This window comes from Pocillopora verrucosa, chromosome 7 (genome assembly GCF_036669915.1).
Source record: "Pocillopora verrucosa isolate sample1 chromosome 7, ASM3666991v2, whole genome shotgun sequence".
Taxonomy (NCBI): Eukaryota; Metazoa; Cnidaria; class Anthozoa; order Scleractinia; family Pocilloporidae; genus Pocillopora; species Pocillopora verrucosa.
In genome coordinates, this window is record NC_089318.1 from 25054402 (window position 1) to 25079133 (window position 24732).

General features: G+C 40.6%; 1 protein-coding gene and 1 pseudogene across 1 annotated transcript; one reads left to right on the forward strand and one right to left on the reverse strand.

Moving 5' to 3' along the window:
- Positions 1-341: 341 nt before the first annotated feature.
- LOC131788470 (chitin deacetylase 7-like) lies at positions 342-3860 on the reverse strand (annotated as a pseudogene).
- On the forward strand, positions 3690-20806 carry LOC131788469 (leucine-rich repeat serine/threonine-protein kinase 2). Its single transcript, XM_059105563.2, has 13 exons — positions 3690-4334; positions 4571-4859; positions 5055-5148; positions 5757-6168; positions 7577-7958; positions 8612-9248; positions 10454-10646; positions 11242-11415; positions 12199-12432; positions 12552-12833; positions 13412-15163; positions 16006-16811; positions 17495-20806. The coding sequence occupies exons 4-13, from the start codon at positions 5766-5768 to the stop codon at positions 19619-19621; spliced, it is 6990 nt and encodes a 2329-aa protein (XP_058961546.2). The 5' UTR covers positions 3690-4334; positions 4571-4859; positions 5055-5148; positions 5757-5765; the 3' UTR covers positions 19622-20806.
- The last annotated feature ends 3926 nt before the right edge of the window (positions 20807-24732 follow it).

The window sequence follows — 24732 nt, forward strand, 5'->3', positions numbered from 1 at the left end:
AGTTTTCAAAATTACATGGCTGGAATTTTCCAACCAATACCATGTTGCCCCAGTGATAGTTTCCACATCGAACGTAGGACAGACTGGGGAGACTCAACCCTTCCACCTCCTCCCTGCCCTTCCCCCTTTTCTTTGGGAAGATTACAGCGTCTTAATCCCCCTTAGTAACAGCTTATGGTTTTAGAGGAACATAATGCACCCCGTGGTGGCTGAAACGTGTAAAATGCTCATCATGTTATAAAAACTTCACCCCTATACTCCAGCTAATCTCATAAATTAAATCATGCGAACGAAACATCTGGAACCGAAGATGCATTTTACATTTAGGTAGAGGACACTGGTTCATGTTATTTTAAGCTTTATTTCATTCGAAATTCAAGCATATCAATTTTAATGGCTATGAAGAGTCAGTCCTTTCCAGTTAAACTTCGTGGATAACCAAACCAATCTCAGCCAATTTAAAGACAAAATCAACCGAAACTTCTGTTGTGAGATACACAACACCAAGAAGAGATGGAGGGAAATTTAAGCTGAATTTTCATCCTTTATTACTTAATCAGTCACAGAAGATTATACTTATTATCCTACTCCTCGAATAAGCGCCCGGGTGCTAATTTAAAAACTCCGCTTGAAGAAGGGGGGTAGGGGACGCATATTGGAGTTAGGGCGCTTAATCGAAGGGGTGATTATTTGATAGGGGAGCAGTAGGACAAAGATCAAAAAAAGAGATATCTCACATAAAGGAACTCTAAAAGTACATGGAGATAGAACTTACTGGAACGGAAAAGAAACTATTCTCCTGTACTGATTCCGCCGTAGTTGAAGCTTAAAAAGTTGCAAATAAAGTGGCAATAGAAACAAATTTTTTTGTATCCCTACTGCTTAAGAAAGTGTGGGAGGGGGGGGGGAGGCGGTTAATCGAGGGGGTGCTTATTTCAAATTATGGCCTAGGGGATTGGCACAGTGACGCTTTTCGGGGTAGGGCGCTTATTAGAGCATGGGCGTTTACTCGAGGAAATACGGTATCCGGACATTCCGATGAACATATATTATCTTAACTTCAGAGGGTGATACCTATTACTCAAAAGCAGTGACGGTCAATTACAAATTCGATTCATACAAATAATTGTCATTCATCTGATTAATCAAATTTAATTGCCATCGGGATCAGTAGGCGATGGGAAATGAGGCGGACACTCGGTACATGTGCGCATGTAGAAATCTTGAGGCTCTGTGTAGTGGCAATTGTTGGACGTTGCTTCAGTGCAGCGTGGTTTGGGGCGGCTCGGACACTGCCAGGGCGCGAAGGTCTTCGCTTTGTCAACATCTTGGGGATCTTTCATCCAAGCAATGATCTGAGATGGAGTTAAGATCCAAACATCTCCCAAATCCAGGGCATATTTGAGAAAACTGTTTAGCCGCCTTCATGTGATCGGTTGTTGGAGGACGAAGGAAAAACGATGGATGCATGTGCATTCCAAAGGGTGCTCTGTTCGTGTCGTAATGGTAATGGAAGTTTCTCGTCAAAATCTCTAACCAGACTGTAGCATTTCCATCAGGATCGCAAGCATCCATCATTGATCCGCATGTCGAGTGGTCTTTGTTCATAAGGTTGACGTTAGGCACCTCCCACAGTCCTGGGTAGGACAATTTGGGACATGGTTCTTCTTCCGAGGGACAGTTCTGACTTGACAAGTAGTCCAAAGTATAAGGGTATATGGGCCCCTTTCCATCAAATATGATGTTTGAGGGCCAGGAAAGGTCATAAGTAAATTTACCAAATTTACTCGTGTTCAACGCTTTGAACATGTTCTCTGTAAACATCAGGTATGGAGCTCGAAATCCGACTATTTTATCGTAAGGTACGTTGGCAAATCTGCGAATGAAAGTAACTTTGTTGACACTTTAACTCCTATTAGTGACCAAAACAGAATTTCTCCTTACAATATAAATACAGTATCAACCAGATAAGTGATGAGAATAAAAAAACCAATTTAGGGATAATTAGTTGATCAAATACTAAATTCTCTGAACTAACATTATAAGAATTGTACGGTTGACATAAAGGATTTGATCTGGGAGTCAAAGGGGTCAGTGACAAGTGATTGTCTATCGCTTGGGAGGTGGGGTGGGGATTTTGAGGGTGGATCAAATGCATGGTTTTCAGCAGAAATTTTATAATTACAGAAACTTTATCATTACACAAAAAAATTTTCCAACCTTCCCCCAACCTGTCCAGGCGCGTAATAATGACAAGTCCCAAGAAGCACTTGTGACTTCAGTAGTTTCAGTTCCCATTGTTAATAATTTAACAAACAGATTCCGAGTTGCCGTGCGTCTGTTCAGTAATAGATCACAGATGACCTCAAAATGTGGTAAGAACAAAAAGTGGCACGAGGCGCAGCCAATTGTGTCACTGATGTTCTTACCACATTTTGACGTCCTCTGTGATCTATTACTGACCACACGCACGGCAACTTGGAATCTATTTGTTTTATATAATAAAGAATTAAAATATAGGGAAAAAAGCTTTAATGATGACGTCATCTATACGTCTGTCCTCTAATAGATCATACGTGAGAACCAATCAGAATGCGTGCATAACTGAACTTATTATACAAAGTAAAATATATCATGACTACAAAACCGGGCAAAAATTTAAAAAAAAAAAAAAAACTGAAGAACGACGAGCGGGACAAAATTCTAGGAATTCTTATCGTCAGATCGTAATGGATGATATGGAGTACTCTTAAAAATTTGTTGAATTGAAATGGGACATAAACAACTGTGAAGATTAATATCGCAAACTGACTATGCAGGGAGAGTTTTCCGGAGGAATCAGTAGAGAAATAAACAAAGATCAGCGAAGATCAGAAATCTTGATGAGCCCCTTAACTTAGGAAGCAGTAACTTCCCGACGTATCAAGGTTTCTGCACGGGCATATATTTTTCCACAGGATACGTTTAAGCAAATCGTGTGGAACCGAAATATGTTCCATGGATTTTAATAAAAATTTGTCACGTAACATTTACACAAACTTTTTCCGGGAAATGAGAGTTGGCGTATTTGCTAATGCGCGGAGTATGGCAGAACTCGACCGACTAGATCGCGTGCGTACAAGGGCGATTCTTCAGTATAAAATGTATGGAAAGAAGGGAAAAATTGAAAAATTGCACATGGATCTGCCTCACTCTACAAGCAGCTGCATTCGCGTGGGAGCGTGTGTGACTCTAGAAAACTGCTCAACCTACTTACCGATGCAAAATCTCTTTTTGCCCATCAATCTCGTTCTTCCACTCCGTGTAATCTGCGTTTTCCCAGTACGTGGTGGGTTCTTGATGCGTCACTGTGTGATCAGAAATCTCATATCCTCTGGAATATGCAGTTTCCACTAAGAAGTAGTCGGTATAGTTGTGACAAACGAACAAGGTTCCTACAGCAGGGCAGTTGTTAGGATTATGTAGTTCGTCGAGGAGTTCATTATATAAGTCAAAATATTCTTTTTCGTAATCATCATCGAATGTGACCATGATAATCTGCGGTGTTTTCTCAGGAGTCAATCCTCCGGGAGGTCTGCGATCTTCGCTACATCGGCAGTTTGGTGGCAGGCACTTATCAGGATCGCAAGGCTGAGCGGGTTTGAATTGACCTCGAGTCAGTTGAAATGTAAATAACAAGAACAGCCACAGGGAGACTTGAAGATTCATCGCCAGTTAGCTTTCCCTGTCTTGAGGAGAAGCGGATATCCCAAAGTTTTCTTACAAAATCTGCTGGAGGTGGCGGCAGTTAAGCTTTATTGTTTACCACTTTTCGCAGAAACATCAAACTTCCTGGTGAAAATGACCAATAAGCTCCTATCAGTAGTTCTTAGAAATCACGTGAAATTCGTATGATGAAATGAGCATGACACCGCTGACCTCCTCTGAGCCTCGATGCGTGATATTGACCATTAGCCGCGAAACGGCTAAATAATTTAGCCGTCAGGCGTAAAAAATTGACAAACTTTCATCGTTAGTTGTAAAAAAGTTAACCGTGAAAATTTTAATTTACTTGAGAAGCTAACCTGTAGCCGTTCTATGGCCAAAATTTTAATCTGTTACTCGTAAAAGCCATAAAAATGGTCCAAAAAATGGTCCAAAAAATAGTCCAGTCCATATTTTACCCTATGCCTAAAAGCCATCACCCTTTTGAGACCTTCTACTTCACATATCATTTTTTCACACCACAGGTAACCCGAGGTCCTTACGCGGATACATCTTCGATCACCAAGAGATTATTGATAATTTCTTGTCTTCACTCAAATTGACGTCATTCAGCAGTAGGGAATGAAAAGGTACGTGTTATCGTATGGTTTTAGAGAAAACCACAAAATGCCTTCTCTGCCTCAGAAATATTCTTTGTCTTTGTTGCAGTTCTCAGCTGGATTTGTAACTTTTTGAGTGGTTTTTAGTTTTTTCCTTCTTCCAAATAAATAAGAAGACATGAAGGAGTTTTAAAAACCGGGCCAGATCTCTGATCACAGAGGCGAGGTCTCACTCAAACTTCTGACATGTTATTTTTATATTTCAGCCGTGATTTCTGATCCATCTATGATGAAAGGCAGGGACTGACCTCGAAAACTTTGGGAAATGAAGGCTATTACACATCTCAGATATACACTGAAATGGGAAATAAATGATGAAGAACTATTATCGTTTTAAAACGAAACTATCTTCAAATATTACTGGGTTCTAATTTCCGGCCTGCAAGGATGCCAACTTCCGGACCGCTGTAGTTGATCATGTGATCAATTGGTCTAGAGTGGAGCGCACGAATTTACGTCCCGTTTTCTCGCCTAATTACATCTCTACGGACTTCTGTGAGTCACCTTTGTCTTTGTCTTCGGTTCGCTTCAATTCATATTACAGCGGTTTCATTTGTGCATTAATTTCGTTCTAAAAATTTCGATCATGGGAATATTCCTCCTTCGTTTAACGACCTCGACGTGGGTTAGGTGGCGTGAAGTCCATATGTATAGATGCAGTTTTTAACTTCAAATACATTTGCTTCTCAGGATGGAAATAAGTTCCTTCTCAAAGCTCCCCTTTATTCAGAAGGCTGAGGTCATCTTCAGCTAGTATTCGTCTCGAAACTGGAAGTCACTGAAGGTAAATTAAACGCTTGCCGGAAGTCCGTCTTTGAATTCAATTTGATAAAGTACGGAAGGTACCTCGAATTTCCTACATCGCATTGAATCACGATCATTTTAGTGAGCAAGTATACTTATTATTTTAAATTGTTAGCTATTCAAAGCATGCCTTCGAAGTAAACCGCAGACAGGTCGTGGATTCTGTCGCTGCTGCTTGAAACTGACTTTGAATGGTGTGCATAATCTGTAGCTTCTTAAGTTTCATTTGAATAATATTATGATTTTTATAGGAAATATTTAAAACAGTCTTTTGAAGCACTTGTTTGGCCGTCTCCACTATTTGAGTCGTTAAGATTTGTTAGTATAAATGCAATTAAAGAATAGCTGTTTGTTTATTGTTTATGGTGAGATGTTTTACTTATGGATCATTAAATCACTAGCCAGTAGTTCTCAGATTAGCATATTAGTTGTTAATCAAAATGATGTAACATTGAAATCTTAATATTCAGTCAGTGGCAGTTGGTTTAATAATAAAGAATTCACTTCACTTCAATAAGTAAGGGCTTTAAATCGATTGTAATTAGCTAAAATTGACAAATGTGTCAATGTAGCTTATTTTATTTCAAGACAAAGGTCATGTCGTTGTCAAGTCCTACTTCAACAGCTGGCCAGCTGCACAAATTATGCCGTGAGGGGAATGTGACTGAAATCCGTCTATTGCTTCGAGAAATATCCGATGTCAGCAAATTGGATGAGCGTCTAGGTTTTCTGGGATACACTCCACTTCACGAGGCAACTAACTTGGGACAGACCAGTGTGGTTAGATTATTACTTCTTTTTGGTGCCAACCCAAATGCAAGAGCCAATGGATTTTATACACCTCTTCACATTGCAGCATCAATGGATAACTTGGACTGTGTGGAAGAACTTTTGAAATATAATGCTGATATTACCAGCAAGGATGAGTTTGAAAAAACTCCATATGAAACCGCTGTGATTAATAATTGCAAGAGGACAGCTCGTGTCCTCAAAACTGAAGGTAAGTGAAATTGGAGAGAGTTCAATTGGTTCATATTTCAAGGGTTTTTAAAGAATTATCCATGGGAACACCTCAAATCATTCCCAGGTTAATTTGATCAACTCTTTCAACTGATCACCCTCAAAAAGCATCCCCTTAATTTTGATACGCAATGAAGAGGACAGTCTATTAGAATAGAATATTAAAATCTGAATTTTTCTTATGTCAGCTATTTCATTTCTCCTTTCCATTTTAAAATGCTAATATTTAGATTTAGGCAAGCCTAAAAGCGGAGCTCGCCTTTTTTTTTTTTCCTGCACATCTCTTCAACAAAACTAAAGCCCTACTATGGATAAAGTGCGTGGTAATATTAGTGGATTTTCATTTGCAACTTCTCTGTGTCCATGTAGAGGACTGATTATAAGATAGTGCCTGTGGTACAGCTGGCCGCGCATGCTAAAAGTAGCACCTTGTATGTTCATACGGTCATACGGTCGTACAGTCATACGGTTGTACGTTCATATGGTTGTACATCCAAATTTTTTCGGCTTGATAGGTTACTCCTATTTTGTATAATTATGGGGCTACACTCTGTGAGCTCTGCTATTAGGGTTAAAGGTAATCAGAATTAAGAAAATTATCAACTAGATTACCTCTAGAGGTATCACACCAAATTCTTTAAACGAGCCAAAAGAAAAAAATACAGCCAACAGTGAGGAGTATCAGCTTTTTTATTTTGGATTGGAAAGGAAAAGATTTTCATACAATTCTGTAGTGATGTAACACAGGTGCTCTAACCCTTTGACTCCTGAGAGTGACTAACATCTAATTTCTCCTTACAATATCACCTCTGAATTGTTCTTTAATGTCATGAGAATAAAGGAAATGATCATCAACTAAAGAAGGTCTTGATTTTTAAACAAATTCTCCCTGTTAGCTCTTTAGGAAATGTATAGTGAACAGTATGGAGAATATGCTTAGTGATATTAGGGTGTAAAGAGCTAAACTCTATTTCAAAATTGTCAGCTACAATTCTGTGAAGATCAATCCCAGAATCTTTTTAAGAGATCCATGAAGATTTTTATAAAAGACCTAAGTGATTTTCCATCTCTTCAACACCGTTACTTTTTATTTAACAATCAATTTCATAAGATGCTGTTGATAAGGATCTATAAACCCCTCTACTAGGGGGCTTCAGAAATATTACTCCAGTAATAATAATAACAGTAAATCCCTGATGATCTTCCTTTGTAATCAGATTTGAAATCTTTCTGACTAGTTGCATGATTTGTTCTACATTTTTATTTCAAGAATAAGCATGATTCAGGCTTAATTTTGTGACTTTTCTTTTAGTCACCTTAAACGTTGGTTGTAAATAGGGTTTGATTCTTTTCTTTCCTAAGAGAATTGTCTTTCATTCTCCCCACAGAGGTCAAGAAAGCAGCTAGAGAGAACAGTCCCAAGTTACGTGCATTGCTGACGTTAATTTCTCCCCAAGATGTTTTACACTCATGCTTTAAGGAGGCTCTCCTTGAGGCATCAAGAGGAGGTCACCTCGACGCCATTTGTTCTTTAGTCCTCTCAGGAGGGAGACATTCCTTACACCTTAAAGACTGCATTGTGCAAGCATTACAGGGTCATTTCTGTGAGGCAGCAGCCATGCTGCTGGCATGTTATGCAGCAAAGCATGATAAAAAGAAGCTTCTAAAATATCTACTAAAGGAAGAAATGAGCAGAGAGGAAGAGCAGAAGGCTATTGCGGAATTGCCAGCTGCTGTGGTGCCAACCGAGGATGATTTTGCCCGAATAAGGTATTTGGAACAGGTCATTGTTGGCTACATCTCTAACAAACCAGTATTATCGGCAAACCCTGCCATCCTATCTATTTCTCCCTTCCCTTTTCCATTTTACTTATAGAAAAATGAAGGATTGTGGTGTCAAGGTGGCATCATCATTTATTTGGAAGGAGGAAATTCATTTCTATTTTTTTTCACCCACCAAGACCTCAGAAAAATCAAATGGCAGACTGAAATACCCTATTCCAGTTGAATAATAAAAAATGCCATACTTTTGTCTTTGCACATGTTCTTTGGGTCTGAATTTAGACCAAAAGCTTCCCAACACTAACAGTGTGCTTTAACCCTTTAACTCCCATGAGTGACCAAGACAGAATTTCTCTTTACAATATCAATACAATATCAAGCAGACAAGTGATGAGATTAAAGAAAAATAGAAATTAACGGAACATAAGTTGATCCAATACTAAATTCTCCAAACCAACATCACCAGAACTGTATAGCAGACAGTAAGGAGAATTACTATTGAGATCTTGGGAGTGAAAAGGTTAACTGCAATGCTACCAAGTGCGATAATAAGAAATATATACCTTTCCAGCAGGGGTTAGGCAAACTTTCAATCAATCCTGACATGTTTATAAACTAAGGTTAATTTGTTTTATCGGCAGGGCATGTATTGCTGACAAAGATTCATTTCATATTGCAATACCTATTGGACTAGGAATTCAACAACAACGAACAGAAGCTGTGGGAATCATTCTCTTCAATACAAACTGCAATGAGGCACAAAAAAGAATTGATTGGCCAAGACTTGCTCTTGGTGATGTCAATCCATCTTGGTTGGAGAAAGTCACATGGGTGGAAAAACTCTACTTAGCTTCAAATCTGCTTCTAAGTGTACCAAAAAATATAAAGATATTAAATAAACTGTACTGTTTGGACTTGAGAAGAAATCAATTAAGGAGTATACCTGCCAGTTTGCTTGAAATGCCAAATTTACGAGAACTTAAGCTCTGCTTCAACAAAATTGTCGAGCTGCCTAAGAGATGTAAATGGAGTCCATCACTCAAGATGCTCTATTTGAGTGATAATCAACTGCAAACATTACCTGGACGCATGGCAGAATCCAAGTTGTCAATATTGTACATAGCAAGGAATAATTTGTATGAAGTACCCCCATGTATTTGCAAAATTACAACACTACAATCACTGGACCTGTCTAGCAACCCAAGACTGACTCAGCTTCCACCACAAATGGGAAGACTCACCAATATTGAGATGCTCAAATTGGAGAATTTGGATCAGGTGAGAGAAATAAATAAGATATGATTATATGAGAACTGGCAATCAAAACTATAACAAAATTCTCTCGTCATTAGTTATCACCAGCCTAAATTGAGCACTGGTGGGACAGTGTATGCATTGTGCTAGTATTTGGACAGAATAATTGGACAGTTCATGCATCATACCTATGTAACTGGAGGGTACTGATCACGAGCGTGCACTTTTTTCCCACATCTTGCCAAGTTAATTGTTGCATTTCATGAAAATGTGTCATCAATGGCTAGTTTTTTTCTCAAATTTTGTCATAGTTTCGATTAATTTACGGTATGTTTGGATATCATGTTGTCCAATTCTGTTTGAAATCATACTCTTAATTAACAAATCAGACTCTTGCTTCACTGTCATCCAATTTTGTTTGTCCCTCACATGATAACAGACCGAATTGGACTCCAATCAAACCTATTACCCTTACTAACTAGGATAGGGACACTCAAGTTAACCAGCCTCTAGTAATTTGGAGCAGCACTTGAAGGCAAGAAGTTTTCCATGCAAGAGCGAGAGAGAACACTTGCTCAAGATTTTTCTAAAATTTGTTGTTTTCCCTCTTGGTAAAGAGCTGTCCAGCACAATAAAATCTGTTATTCAATGGAGCTGCAAGGGAGGAAATTTAGACTTTACACTGATGAATGTAATGGATCCACATGGTCAAAAAACTTTCTAATTTTCCATCATTTTTTAGAGGCCATTTTCTTGTGCTTAATAGCTCTTTTTTACATAATTTACTCACTCTATTGTCAAGTGCTTACTACAAGGTTAATTTTATTGAGAAAGTTAAAGTATGTAGCTTCACTATTAATCCTTTGACCCTTAAGAGTGACTAACATCTAATTTCTCCTTACAATATCACCCTTGAATCACACATTAAGGTCATGAGAATAAAGGAAATGATCATTAACTGAAGAAGCTCTTGATTGTTAAACAAATTCTCCTCATCAGCATCTTAGAAAATGTAGAGAGAACAGTATGGAGAATAAGCAAACTGAAGTTAGGGTGTAAAGAGACAAAGGGATATCTAGAGAATGGCTGCTCCCGGAAATTTTACAGTGTTTGCATGACAACCACTGTTTATAAAAGACTTTGTCTCCACTGACTTAGAGCCCAGAACATACTACAATTAAAAGGCTGTTTTTATTAGTTAAATAATACTTTCTATTAAACCCATTAAGCTGACAGATCCCCCAGAAGAGATCAAGAAAAATGGTATCAAAACCATAATGTATCTTCGGAACATCTTGCGCAGGTCAGAGGGGTATTACACTTTGAAGCTGATGTTGGTTGGTCGGGCTGAACAGGGAAAGACAACGTTGAAGCACCGACTGATGAGGGACTATAACTATAATGTCAACAACTCAACAAATGGTAGAGATTTTTTTTCTTGCTTTTATTTCTTTTCTGTAAGAAAGCCCCTCTTTTAACAAGACTCCTCTGATAAGCTTCTTCTTCATAATGAGTCCCCGTCTCAGATATCTTCCCCTTCCTTAAAGTCCTTGTTTCTGATAAGTTCCCGTTTCTGAAAGTCACTGTCCCTAATAAGCTCCACTCTCTCAAAAGCCCCGCCTCTAAAATGTTCTCCTCACTGAAATGCCCCTGTCTCTGATAAGATCCACTCTTTAAAAAGTACCGCCTCTGAAAAGTTCCCCTTCACTAAAATGCCCCCGTCTCTAATAAGCTCCGCTCTAAAAACCCCCATCTCTAAAAAGCTCAACTCTCTAAAAAGCCCTGCCTCTAGTTCCTTCCATCTCTAATAAGCTCCCTTCTCTAAAAGCCCCGCCTCTAAAAAGTTCCCCTCACTAAAATGCCCCCGTCGCTAATAAGCTCCACTCTTAAAAAACTCGTCTCTTTCTAGTGAGCTCCCCTCTGACACGCTCCCGAAATTAGAAACCGAAATAAGTTACGACAGAGAAAGGAAAAATAACAAATAATTTTGCTGAGAGAATTTTTCTTTCTCTGCTAGGGATTGCTATGGACGAATTCCGTTACAATCGCAAAGATTTTGGTCTCTTTTCGATCCATCCGGAATTTGTGTTTAAGATTTGGGATTTTGGTGGCCAGGAGGATTTTTATACCACGCATCAATGTTTTCTTTCAACTCTGGCTCTGTACCTTCTGGTATGGAATCTGGAGGAAGGTAATTATCATAAATTTGGGCGTTGAATGAACTTTTGCAAATTCCATACCTCTTGCTTATTAGAAAACAGAAGTTAGATTTTGAAAAGGGGGGGGGGGAAGAGAATTAACTTGGGAATTCGTGTGTAATACGGTAGAATAAATCCTTCCTTCCCGCCCCAAGCACCTCTGTTTTTTGTTCTTTAGCCGTTAAGGGATGGGATACAACTAAATTGTCTCCAGATTCCCTCCGACAGCGGAGGTCGATAAAGCAATTGAGAAAATCGTTTGGTTTTTCAGGTCAAAATTCATAAAGGAGTTTACCCCCTTAAGGAATTTTGGAAAGCTGACGCAATGAAAATAAGCCTTCCCTGGCCGAATCGCTAGGTTTTTGAAAATCTGCCGAGCTGGTCGACCTTCCTTTTTCAATTTACAATTGATAACCATCTCATTATTTCACTCGCTCACCGACGCAGCACAACAATTTCTCCAGAAACTACTGAATAATCTGGTTTTGAAATGATGAGCAATTCAAGTTTGCGTTTGACCCTTTAACTCCGATGAGTGACCAAGACAGAATTTCTCCTTACAATATCAACAGCATATCGAGCAGACAAGTGATGAGAATAAATGAAAGTATCAATTTGGATATTATTCGTTAATCCAATACCAAATCTTCTAAACTCGCATCATAAGAATTGTATGGCAGACAGCAAAGAGAATTACTAATGAGATCCTAGGAATAAGAGGGTCAAGGGAAGTAACTCAAACGGACATTTCTGAAAGCCTTTCCAATTTTCGGCAGGTGAAAGAGGAATCGAGATGCTTACGAGCTGGTTGGACACAATTGCTGCCAGCGCTGCCAACACCAACCTCGTCATTGTGGGAACACACCTGGATAAGGTACGGAAAGAGAAGGAAAAGGGGTTCCCAGAGCGCATGCGTGAACTAGTATGGAAGCTGGTTTCTTTACCGAAGTACAATCGAATAAATGTCAAGGGAATAAAGGAAGTCAGCTGTGCTTTGAACAACAGAGAAGGTATCTTTGCTGAAGTGATTTTCGAATTACATCTTTATTTCCTTCCCTCCATTTTTGATCCCCTTGTGTCCATTCGTTACGATTTAACGTAAGCGGTTTATTTTGTTTTCAAAATATAGGCATTGATGACCTCAGAGTCACCATTTACGATGTTGCTAGGAGCCTTGAGAAGAGCGGCAGAGGACAGGTATTCGTCATGGGGGAAAAAATCCCACATAGTTTTCTGTCAGTGGCAGATGTCATTCAAACCAAGCGACAGGAGCTGCGGGATAATGGCCGCATGCCAATCTTGCACAAATCCGAGTACGAGGCGCTTGTCCTGGACACCATAAAGAACGACGATCTGGATATTGAGGACACTAACGATTTGACGGAAGTCACGCAGTTTATGCACGAAAGAGGTAGGCATGAGCTCGCGGATTGGCCAAAACCTGCACGTAGAGCAAGGTATTTGGACGTTTGTTACCTGGCAACACGTGGTTTTGCAATCATGCTTTGGTTTAAGTATATGAATGTCCGCTTATCACGGGCTGTATGTTTCCTCCTCTGGAGAGCATTGCAGCCATAGACACGGGTCGTCTGATTTTCCTGCGTTTCTTACTGGTGACTCACCAGCTCCCCGGTTTCCTGTACATAGTACTGGTAATGAGTCAGTTTCTCGCGCTAACTCAACCTTCCACTAACGCTGAATAGATTTTGCCTTGAAAAGTAAGAGAGGTGTGTGAATTAGTCCTAACTCAACAAATTGTCGAGATTAATACGATATAGAAGTATCAGCTTTACCCCTTTCAATCTTCATGCTAATTCTTCCAGCTAATGACCTTGAATTTCGTAATAGGCAATTTTGAGAATTTGGCCTGAAATGATCTCCCCTTGTCAGTATATATTCCTTATTCTCTATACCTGTTGAATTTATAGTGTAGTGAAGGTAAAGTAAAGGATTTCAGTTTGTAAATATCATCAATTGATCCTTTAACAGGAATTTTGATGCACTACAATGACCCAAATCAAGATCTTCAGGATCTTTTCTTCATTGATCCCCAGTGGCTTTGCGAGTTGATGGCACAAGTCGTGACGCTACCTGTAGTTAATCCGTTCATTCATAACGGCGTCTTGAAGCTTGAAGATCTACCTCAGATTTTTAGAGGTGAGCAGTTTCCGCACGAAAACTCCCCGCAGTTCATTCGCCTGTTGAATCGTTTTCAGATCGCTTGCTCCTTGGACGAAGGTCGCGTCCTCATCCCTTCCAGATTATCGGCCCAACAACCGGATGAAGCGACGAATGATGATTTACCGTTCATTACACTGAAGCGGCTCCATTCGTTGCCATACATTCCACATGGGTTTTGGTGTCGGCTCATTTCGCGCCTGTTATATTACATGAAAGACATGCTGTCTAGCGGAGAAAACTTCAACCGCCAGGAATACAACACCATCCCGTTTCAGCTGGACCCCTTCTGCTGTCGGTGTCCTTTGACCGTGTATGGTGTCCCAGATGGTGGCCTGGTGGAAAGCGACTATGAGGGGCATACCTCCCCTTCTATAAATCCCGCACTCGGTGGATCGCTCGAGAATCTGCAAGGATCTCTCAACGATTTTCCCGGTATCGTTCGATTCTTTAGTGGTCAACGCCACGGAAATTACATCAACGGCAGATTTTTCGCTTATCCCGACTTGGATGGCGGTAGCTCTCGGAGTGATTCGGGGTTCGAATACAGTTCGGAAGACGACGACGACGAAGCTCGCACCAAGTCGGCAGGTACTACTGATCGGACATTTCCTGGATCAAGTTCCAGGGCTGGCCCAAGAAGAAACAGAAGAATATTTAAACATGGCACTGATCCAGGGAGACGAGGTCAAGAAGATAAAATTGCTGATTTGGATAGTGGAACTCCTAAAAGTGATTCAAATGTACCTATCTTACGCCAAAATTTTCGTTTAAGCACTTCATGTCCGAGCTACGAAGACGGGTCTTGTGATACGCTTACTTCCGAAGTTTCGTACACCAGCCCTGGAGTGCCGCAAGGTTCTTCCCCGGCTGACCACCGGCCATCTGCCAACTGCATGGCTGAAAATGATGATGCGGAAAATTTATCTCGACGAGGGGAACCTACCGATATCGAAGCTAGTCAAGATCTGAAGGATATCAGCAAGAGAGAAAGTCCCTCTGTAAAAATCGACGGTTTTCTAGACGACAAAACAACTCAGCATAGCAACAGTGATGATAGCGATAGTGTTCCTTACCTCTCCGCTGGATCCAGATCGTGCACTCCAGACCATACTCCTCGTGACCAAACCGACAACCATCAGAACAGCTCCGAATCAGAAGCGGCTGGGGAAAATCCTGACCTAGGTCTTCATCCTGTAGGTCGTACCCCTGATGGCTTCAATCAGAACTGTTCCTTGGCGACACCCGATAAGAAATCTAACAATCCTTCCTCAACGGATACTTGTGAAGTCCCTGAAATAGGCCAACCCGACGATCGCCTTGTTGCTGATAACCCTGAACGGTTTCCGCAATCGACAGAAAGTTATTCAGAAGGACCACATGATCAGCAAGTTACTGTAGAGAAGGAATTCGACGGAGAGATCTCTTCCGCGTTAAACGGCCGTACATCTGATAAAGAATCCATCCTGGAGTCTTTTCATAGGGGTTCAAGCCGAGGTTCTGGTGAAACTGGAGACGTATCCATGGAGATACGGACTGTTGATGACGACAAGGAGACAAGAGGTGAAGGAAAATATAATTTGTAGATTAATCTTTGTTACTGAATTTCTCCTCAATAATCACATCACGAGATCGAGATTTTAAACATGAAGGAAAACTCGGGTCTGAATTACCAACTATCGCGCGAAAAAACATGAGCGAATACTCCAATTGTTTTGGGAGGAGAGAGTAAATATTTGTGCCCAAGAACACGACACATTGACCCGGCCAGTTCTCGAACCCACACCTCTCGGTCCGGAGGCCACTCCATTTACCATTAAGCTACTGTGTCTCTTTTTTCTCTACAATATCACCCCTGGATCACACGTTAAGGTCATGAGAATAAAGGAAATGATCACCAACTGAAGAAGCTCTTGAACCCTTTGACACTTAAGAGTGACCAGCATCTAATTTCTCCTTACAATATCGTCCCTGGATCACACGTTAAGGTCATGAGAATAAAGGAAATGATCACCAACGAAAGAAGCTCATGATTGGTAAACAAATTCTCCTTGTCGGCACTTTAGGAAATGTATAAAGAGCAGTATAGAGAATATGTATTCTGATTTTAGGGTGTAAAGGGCTGAGCAAGTAAACGTTTTTCTTCTTTCCGAATGAGATACCAGTCAAAAACAAGTAACCTTTCTTCATTTTCTTGCATTTAATTGTGTTGTTGAACAAGAAATTGAGTCTTTAGGTGCTACTTCTGGGAAAGAGGTAGAAGTGATAAGTAAAAAGAATGTTTTACTAATAGTTTTTTCTCTTTATTGTCCACATATTAAAATAGCTGAACCCTTCTTGTTCTTCTTCTTCTTTGTCATTTGATAAACAAATCTTGTTTTTATTTTCGTTTCGTTTACTATCAGCCGGGAACCATTTGTCTGACAGCACCGCCTGTGGTATTCAGATTGAAGCGTTTGAAAACGAGTTCGTGTCGCACTTATCGTCGTACAGTTCTCCAAGTACAAGTTTTCAATCCGCTGATATCGCGATAGGAACACCACAAAGGACTTCATCTTTTGCTGCTTCTACACCTAAACATCCTACGGACGGCACCTCCGCAGAGGGCAGGAGTGACAAACCACGGAGTGAAACACCACACCTTCCCAACTGCCCGTTTGTGGAGGAGTTCCCCGTCGATTGTCTACCGGAGTTACCGACAGATCTGGCGACGCTGATAGACGACAATTTCCTTCACTGCTGGAAATCTGGCGTTTGCCTTCGTCACCCACGGTTGTTCCTCCTGCTGCACTGTGTCCCTGACACCGGATCTGATCGACAGTTGATTCGAACGGAAGTAAGCCCTTGCCGTCAAGGTCGGAGGGTTTTGAGTTTCGCGGTTGACCACATCGACACGCTCATTCGCGAATGGTACCAAGAATTATCGACGACGGACGGACAGCAACCCAAAGTCAGGCAGCTTATTCCCTGTATGATGTGTGAAAAACTCGGCCTTGCACCCTACAAGTTCACGTTTGCCGAATGTCAGCGTCAAAGTGCAAAGTCAGACTTAATCCGTTGTCCCAATCACCCGAGCTGGGAAGTTGATCTTCACCAGGTTGCACCTGATATAATGTTACATGACGTAGATCCTGATTTATTGTTGTCGCACGAAGACGTTACATATGAGGACGCCGACTCGAGTATTCTGGGAAGTGGAGGCTTTGGAAAGGTATCTGTTTCTTCATTACGTTGCACCGGTCTTTTTGTAACCGGTGTGAAATTTGCGTGTTAATGCAATTTATTATGGTTTCGTTAGAAAAGAAGCTTTTTTGCCGCAATGAATTAAGTTGAAAATTTAGGATCAAGCTGATGTGGATGGGGGTGAACTTATTATCTTCTGTCTTTTTAGATAATTTATCGTGATAAGGGCGAACAGAGATTACAAATGCTCTGCTGTAAACTTTCCTTTTTCTCATGAACCTTGGTGTCCGAGCTATTTTTTCACCGCTTATTCTCGTTTTATTTTTATTTTGTTTCGTTTTGTTTTTTTTGCTGTTTGTTCCGCCTTGGCTCGCTAGTAGCAGGCTCGTTGTTGATTTCCTCGCAGTTAAAGATTTTTTCTCAGTAGGAAGGGACCTTAATGAATTTTCCATAACTGACTGTCGATGGTGTAATAGGCGTCTGCGCCCGAAAGAGAGGCTGTAAGACCCCTCTATTGTATGGCAACGTAGTCCTGTGCTAAATCCAAGCGTCCTGATTGGCTCTTGCTTGTCGGGATTTTGCCATACGGACCGTGAAATCCTCAGCTAAGGATATACCTTCAAGCTCCCTCAGCTAGTATCGCAAGAAAAACGCAAACAGGAAATGTAAAACAAAGGCCAAAATTGTTGATATAGTCTTCTGATTTCTCAGGTCGTTCGCGGGGAATGCCGAGGACAGGCAGTCGCCATCAAGTTCTACATTCAAAGCGATGAATCCGAACCCTTAAGGCATTACCGCGAGGCGCGCAAGGAACTGAACGTGCTGCGTCGTGTACGACAGCATCCTTTCCTTATCAACATCATCGGTGTGTCTTTGCGCCCCTTGTGCCTTGTGCTGGAACTAGCAGAGCGCGGGGCTCTCACCGAAATCTTATCCAGCCCAAAGTTGATTGATCGCATTGTTCTCTTTCGGATTGCATATCAAGTTGCAGACGCACTGAGATTCCTTCATGACATGGGTGTCATCTATAGAGACTTAAAACCCGAAAACGTCCTTGTTTGGTCCTTGGAGGAACACGCTGATCTTCACGTCAAGCTCATTGATTTTGGTACGGCGAACTTCGCGACTTCGACTGGTTTGATTTCATGCGCTGGATCTCCCGGTAACCATGCACCTGAGATGTTGGAATCAGCAAATAAAGAGGAATACACCTTTCAAGTAGACGTATATTCGTATGCGATCCTCCTTTACCGAATTATCACCCGGTTAATGCCGTTCATCGGGTACGATTCCGGTGCAAAAATCAACGCGGCTGTAATTGCTGGAGAGCGTCCGCAGTGGCAGCACGTTCCAGTAGCGACTTTCGGCTTGCCGACGCTTACCGAACTTATGCTTCGATGCTGGTTGGGTAGGCCGACCAAGAGACCGACGACCGCTAAAATAACCGAGCAAGTCTGTCATCCCGCGTTCCAGTGTTTGATAGCCAAGCAGCTCATCCCTTCAGATCAACAGTCTGTGCGTCATGCTTGTCTCGTGCAAGATTCCCTTGATCTGTGGATAGCTTGCGATGACCACACGGGCAACCGAATTTTTGTCTACGATGGTCGCACACTCAGCATGAAGTTTTCTTTTTCAATTGAAACCTATCAAGAGCAGCGTCTCTTGTTTCAGATCCAGTACATGCATGTTATGGCACCTTTCGTCTTAATCGCTGTTCGTGGAGAGTTTGCCTTGGTCAACGCTTACTCCACTTCGTTTGAGTCGCGTTACAAGTACGTGGCATCCATGAGATTCGACCAACCAGTTAGCTGCGTTGCATCAAACGATGAGTACGTGTTTGTTGGGCTTTACGATGGAAACGTGCATTGTATCTTGAAAACAGATATGAAAAAGAGCTTCAGGAAACGTGCTTTTCACAGCTTCAATGTTGGACGCCACCGAATTCTGTCACTCACAGTGGCACAGGATAAACTCTGGGTATCCACGAGCCGATACATTTACAGATATTTAACAAAACCAGGCGAAGTGGAGGCTTTCGATATCGACGCCGTGTGGTACGGTGGCCCTGAGGGACTGGAGAACAACCCACAAACGCAAATCTCCTTTCTAAAGGTTTCTCGTGACGAAAAAAGCGTTTTGTCCGTGTGCAGGTCCGTACTCAGCAAATGGGATTCAGAAAACAGGCAGAACCACTTCAGCGTTGACTGCGCAGTTGTTCTTAGGAGTCTCTCTGCGGAATCCGAGTCACACAAAGATCACGATGACGCGATTGCGTGTATTACCTGCGTGGAGCCCACGAGTGACTCTATTTGGGTGGGCATTGCGAGTGGCCACATCATGATATTTGATTCGGAAACAGGACTTCTACTCACTTGGTTTCGTCCTTTTGACGAAACACGTAGTCTGACCGTTATCAATTCTCCTGGTCCCTGCGGCACTGAGCAAGGATACGTCGTAAGTACCGGGAAAGGGTTAAGACCGGACGGATTAGGCCCGGTATGCGAACTTTCGGCGGAACGGGTGACAGAAATCCCGAGGGAAGATACAAATCGTAAAGTGAGTGAACCGGAACGAAAGAAGATTCACAGAAGAAATTCAACAGGAAGAAAACTCAGGACTCCTACTCCGCCCATAGACGAGCAGGAAAACGATACCGTTGACGCAAACCCTACTTTGCGGCCGAAATGTTCCATGATGATGTGGGAACTGTTGTCCAAGAATGGCTTCGCAAGAGTAGAAGCCAAAAGCGGCCGAGAACGCTCTTCGTGCAGTCATGGTACCAAAGCAAAAAGTAGTGATCAGCCCTTGCAGAACGGCGATGAAAATAATCAACAGTGAAAGTTACAGAGAGCTCATTGTCATGGTCTCATTCTTTGAAGATCAGGTAAAAATGCCCTGAAGAGATTGGCAAGCATATGACGGGTGTCGGGGCAAGCGCTAGCTCGACCATTTAAACCAGAGTGGTTTCTGATTCTTATTTCTATTCATTACATGGAATAAAATAACAGAGAACTGCTGGCTTGGTCAGTTTTCTATAAATACAATCTTTCCAACCTTGTTCTCAGGGACTGTCTTCTCTCCGTCAGCTGAGGCAGAAGAGAGAGACGGAGACAGGTCAGAAGTGGGAAGAATAGAAAGCATGGAAACGTCTCATCTGTTTTGGTGTAGAGAAAATTCAATTAAGGTGCCTTGATGTTGCCTGTGTACAATGTGGGTCAAATTCAATGTTGTAAGAAGTTGAGATTTATTTTATCTAAAAAAACCGACCAAATGGGTACTATTTTATTGCGGTTAAAATTTTTTGTAATTGAATAAATTCGCACGAAGGCTCTGCGATTACGTCAATTACGTCTTTTTTTCCATGGAATAAGAAGAGAAGAAAAACGAAACATCTCTAAATGCATCACTTGTGAACAGCTTTTTTATTTATCTCGTCAATCCGCTGAAATCATTCTTCTCTTTTAGCAATTGTTTATTCAATATTGAAGACTTGATTTAATTTTTTAACCAAATCCATATTTGTTTTAACTTTCACCGACGCTAACAGTTTAGAGTAAGTTAAGTTGATAATACATACAATGGCTCAGAGAAGGTGCACCTCCAATCACTACTGCAGAGCGTACATCTCCCGGACAGAAAAACAGAAATCAAGAGAGTGTTTTCAGCATGAGTGAAAACACGCACTATCCTTATTGTCTGTTGTAATATGGTGTTTTCATTAACTTTGAGAAAAGTTGTTTATTTGATGTAAAATCTAGTTTTTTTCACGGCTCTTGTTTGGTCTTGACACACAACCCTCAAGGTCGTTGACGTGTTGTGAGACGAAACCAAGCAACGGTTACAAAGGAGGCCAACTTGGAAGACAAAACAGAACAAAAATTTCAGCGTCTAATTGTTATCTTTATCATCATACATGTTCTGCTTCTTTGTTGACGTTCAAATCAACTCGCGGCCAAAAAGGGACTTAAATTTTGCGAACTGGCCTGAGCTAGAAGGACCGAGAAGAAATTCGACTTCAGTGAGTATCGCATGTTGTGGCGGCCGGCGGTCGGGTGGCGGGGGGGGGGGAGGGGTGCTTTTTCTCCTTCTCCCGCCTTCCTAGCCAATATTTTCCTTCCTCACTCTTTCTTTTCGTGCTCTCCCCTTTGTTTGGTTACAGGCACATTCATTATGGAATAAAATCTCTATATGACTATGTTAAAACAAGGAACACCTCACAGACCTCTTTGCACTGAATACACCTCAGACACGAGTGCAACTTTGAAACTGTTGAATTATGCAAATTTTGCCTTCACTACACAACCGAACACAGTCAAAGGTTGAGGCATGGGCGCGTTGGTCAGCTAGGCCCAAGATATATTTTAATTGCGACAATGAGTTTACAACAAAGTGGATAAGAGATACATCAAGTAACGTCCTACATGCGCCAAAGCCGGACACGTAAACCCCAAAAACCTCTTGTAAGGTAAATAGGGACCGTGTACTCCCGACCAACTGCAGTGGCGCCACCTTTGGGGTTTTAAGGTTGATCTATAAACAATGAAGAGAATGAAGAAAACAAATCATATCAGGCTAATTACACAATAAAAATAAACCTTATGGGAAAGTGCTAGTGGCAAGGCTGACCGTAGAATGCCACAAGTTTCTCAACGGTCTCTTCTTACAAACGTACTACCCATGAGCCTTCGCGTACTACGCTCGCACCCAGTTCTCTGTTCCGTGTCGGCAAAATATTAATTTGTGTCAATACCGATTATCACAAATTACATTTCTTATTAATAGCCTGTTATTGGAGTATTTTGCATATGGTTGGGTAAGAACAGAGTAAGACAGAAGATCGACTGCCAGCATTTCACCTCCTTACACTAAATAAGACCATAAAGCGTTGATCCCGTACTCGTGATTATTCATCTCAAAGACTTTCGAAGCTCTCTTTCCGACCCCGCGTAACCTTTGTCTTGGAAACTTTCATACCGTGAGTTAACTCCTTTTACTCGAATCGCGTTTCCTGACAAGTCGAAGCGAAAAATTATGTGGTCCGAAACACTGAAAGACTTTAGGACTTTTTTATATTGTTGTTGTGATGGGAGGGCAGAGAGCTTCGCAGTTTAGTCCTCTTCAGGTTTCGCTAGTTAAGGGTCGTTTAGGTACATTTCCCAACTACAGGGCTTTGTATCTCAAAAAAAAAAATTGTTGATGAAACGGTTTCTTCACGGCCATTGGCGTCTTCGCAGAACACAATCAAATGTTTTGAGAGATCATAGATGTTCTTTTTGAGATGAACCCATAAAACAATTAAATATTTATCGTTGACACCGAGAATATTCTTTGTATTTCCAATGCCCTATCAACAAAATTATACCAGAAGCCGGAATTTCACAAAAAGAAGGCTTTTGTAATTGATGAATATCGTGATCGGGAAAGAGGTAAATGTTGAGAATATTTGATCAAAAATTGCACTCAAAAATAGTTTCTGTATTTCTAGGAGTTCACCGGAATATTCCATGGTTATAAATCAGTAGACACACATTTAACTAGGGAGGTTCTCGCCTTAATATTACTTTAAATGTAATTCTTCATGAATTTCTGTTTCTAGCGCGCGCTTAAAAGAAAAAGCTGCTATTATGACGCACTCTGATCATAAAACAGACTCGGGGAAAACATTACAAAGGCCAAGATGGTTTTTGTAACGTCTTGGATAAGTTTTTTTACATTCGCATGTTTCAGGGACTATTTTTGGCAGAGGTCAGAAACTGAATGCAAAGAAAGGTAGGTCTTTAATCATTCAGTCCAATTTCGATAAAAGTTTTAAGTTTGTAAATAAACAACGGAAAACTTTTACAGACCGATTGTGCGGCTTGATTTATCAAACTATTAAATTGCTTCACTAGCTAGCTACCCGACATTAATGTGAACATTCAAGAGTTTAAGTTCAAAATATGTGTTTGAGGCAGGCTCAAGGTATTTAACATCTTAATGCACTAAATAACTGGAAAGAACAAGGCTTTATTTTTGCAAAACTTGTGTTGCGACCAAGTATTAATGGTAGTCGTCATTGTGACGCTAACATTTCTTTTTTTCAGTTTTGAAGAGGAAGCCCGCAAGAAAGATAGAGAACAGAAAAGACAGGTATTCTGATTTCTTTGTAATGCCGTGTCAACGTAGCAGATTGATTATTATTATTATTATTATTATTTTTTAAAGCTTCTGATGAGGAAGGATTACATGCTAACAACTGAACTGCGTAGAGCGGGCCCGGCATAATTATCGAAAACTCCAAACCCCAACAAAACAAAATTTAAAAGTTTCATCAGAACTATTTATTTGGGCCATATTCAATTTCAGAGGTACTAATGCAAAAAGATTTTCTTTAATTGTATTTTTCAAAGAAGAAAATAAACTATGAAAATTGTCAAGAGAAGATAAGAATCACACCATGATGGGAAAAAAAACAAACAAATCGAATGGGAAAAAAAAAAACAAATCGAGCAAGTCTTTAGTTTACTTTTTTTTTCAGTTGTCAAGGTTTCGACAACACCCATTATAAAAAGGAGAGGACATTTCTGAAAGTAGAACGCATAATAAATAGCAAGTACATGATTCCGTTTCTCTCCTGACAAATTAGAGCTGCAACGTTAATTCAACGGGTTCGAAGCCTATATGGTTGACTTTAGAGCTCTAATATTTCAGACTCTTTGAAAATCTAATCAATCTTTGTCCAATATATCACAAATGAAAAAACTTTGAATGATAAAACCTTTGTTTTACTCACCCACCGAAGCGGCGCAGCAGTGTTTTTAAAAGCTGCTAACTTGTTAACTAGTGTCATATGCTTTAAACATTTTTAAATGGAATATCTTCCTTGAAGAAATTAAGATGTAGTTTACTTGTAACTTTCTAAATTTTACTTTGTAGAAAGTGGAAAGTGGCGGATTGTTATAAAGGTAGCCATTAGGGGGGAATGATTTTCCGTCTCTGTCTTTTCTTTGAGGGGCTATTGGAGAATATTTTCCATTTTTGAAATTCCATTACAGCATTGCAGCATGCAAAACAAAAATTTATATTCACAGAAAACTTTTAAACTAAACTGAGCAAGCAGCGTAACATATTGATTAATTGCTTCAGATTTCTCAATTTAATTTCTTCTAAGTGAAATAAAGCTGTCAGGGACTGTCTATTTGCTCGAGTTGTCACACATCTTGTTACACCCTCCGTCAGTCGGGTTTTTGAATCGGCTGTTTGGACGCACTCAAGTTACCGAAACGTTGTGAAAAGGTTGCCGTCATAAGGAGGTGGGCGTTGGGAGGTGGAAGTTACTCTTGAGAGAAAGACATTGTTGGAATGTGGCGTTTGTTAAAAGTTAATCGTTGTTGAGAAAGTTCCCGTTGTAGGGAGAAGACCGTTTTCAAAACGTTGGGCGCAGCAGTTCCACAGAAAAAAATAGACCGTTGATATCAACATCAACAGAATATGAAGTTTTTAAGATGATGAAACTGGAAGTTTATGCGATGATCATGGATATTTTGGATGCTGATATTAACTATTAATATCAAAATGTTTGTCCTCTTTGCAGAATGAATGCGCCTCCATAATTCAACGGGCTTGGCGTCGACTAATATCAAAAAGACTTGAATTTCAGGTAATTGATATAGTAATGACAGTATAATAACTGTTATACATGGTAAATTAAATCATTTTGTTTTATGGAGCGATTTTAGTTGTATAAAATGATGGGATTATTTAAAAATAAAACAGGAAGGGGGTTCCAAAGATTAGCATTAAAACATTTATTTCAAGATGTTTACAATGAGTTCGCCTTAAAGGAAATCCAAATAGAGAGTGGAATATTTCACTCCATGTACACTGGGCTTCAACTTTCCAACTCTTCAAAGATGCTTATGGTGACATCTTATTACAATCACAATGAAAATAAATAGATTAGAAAAAAC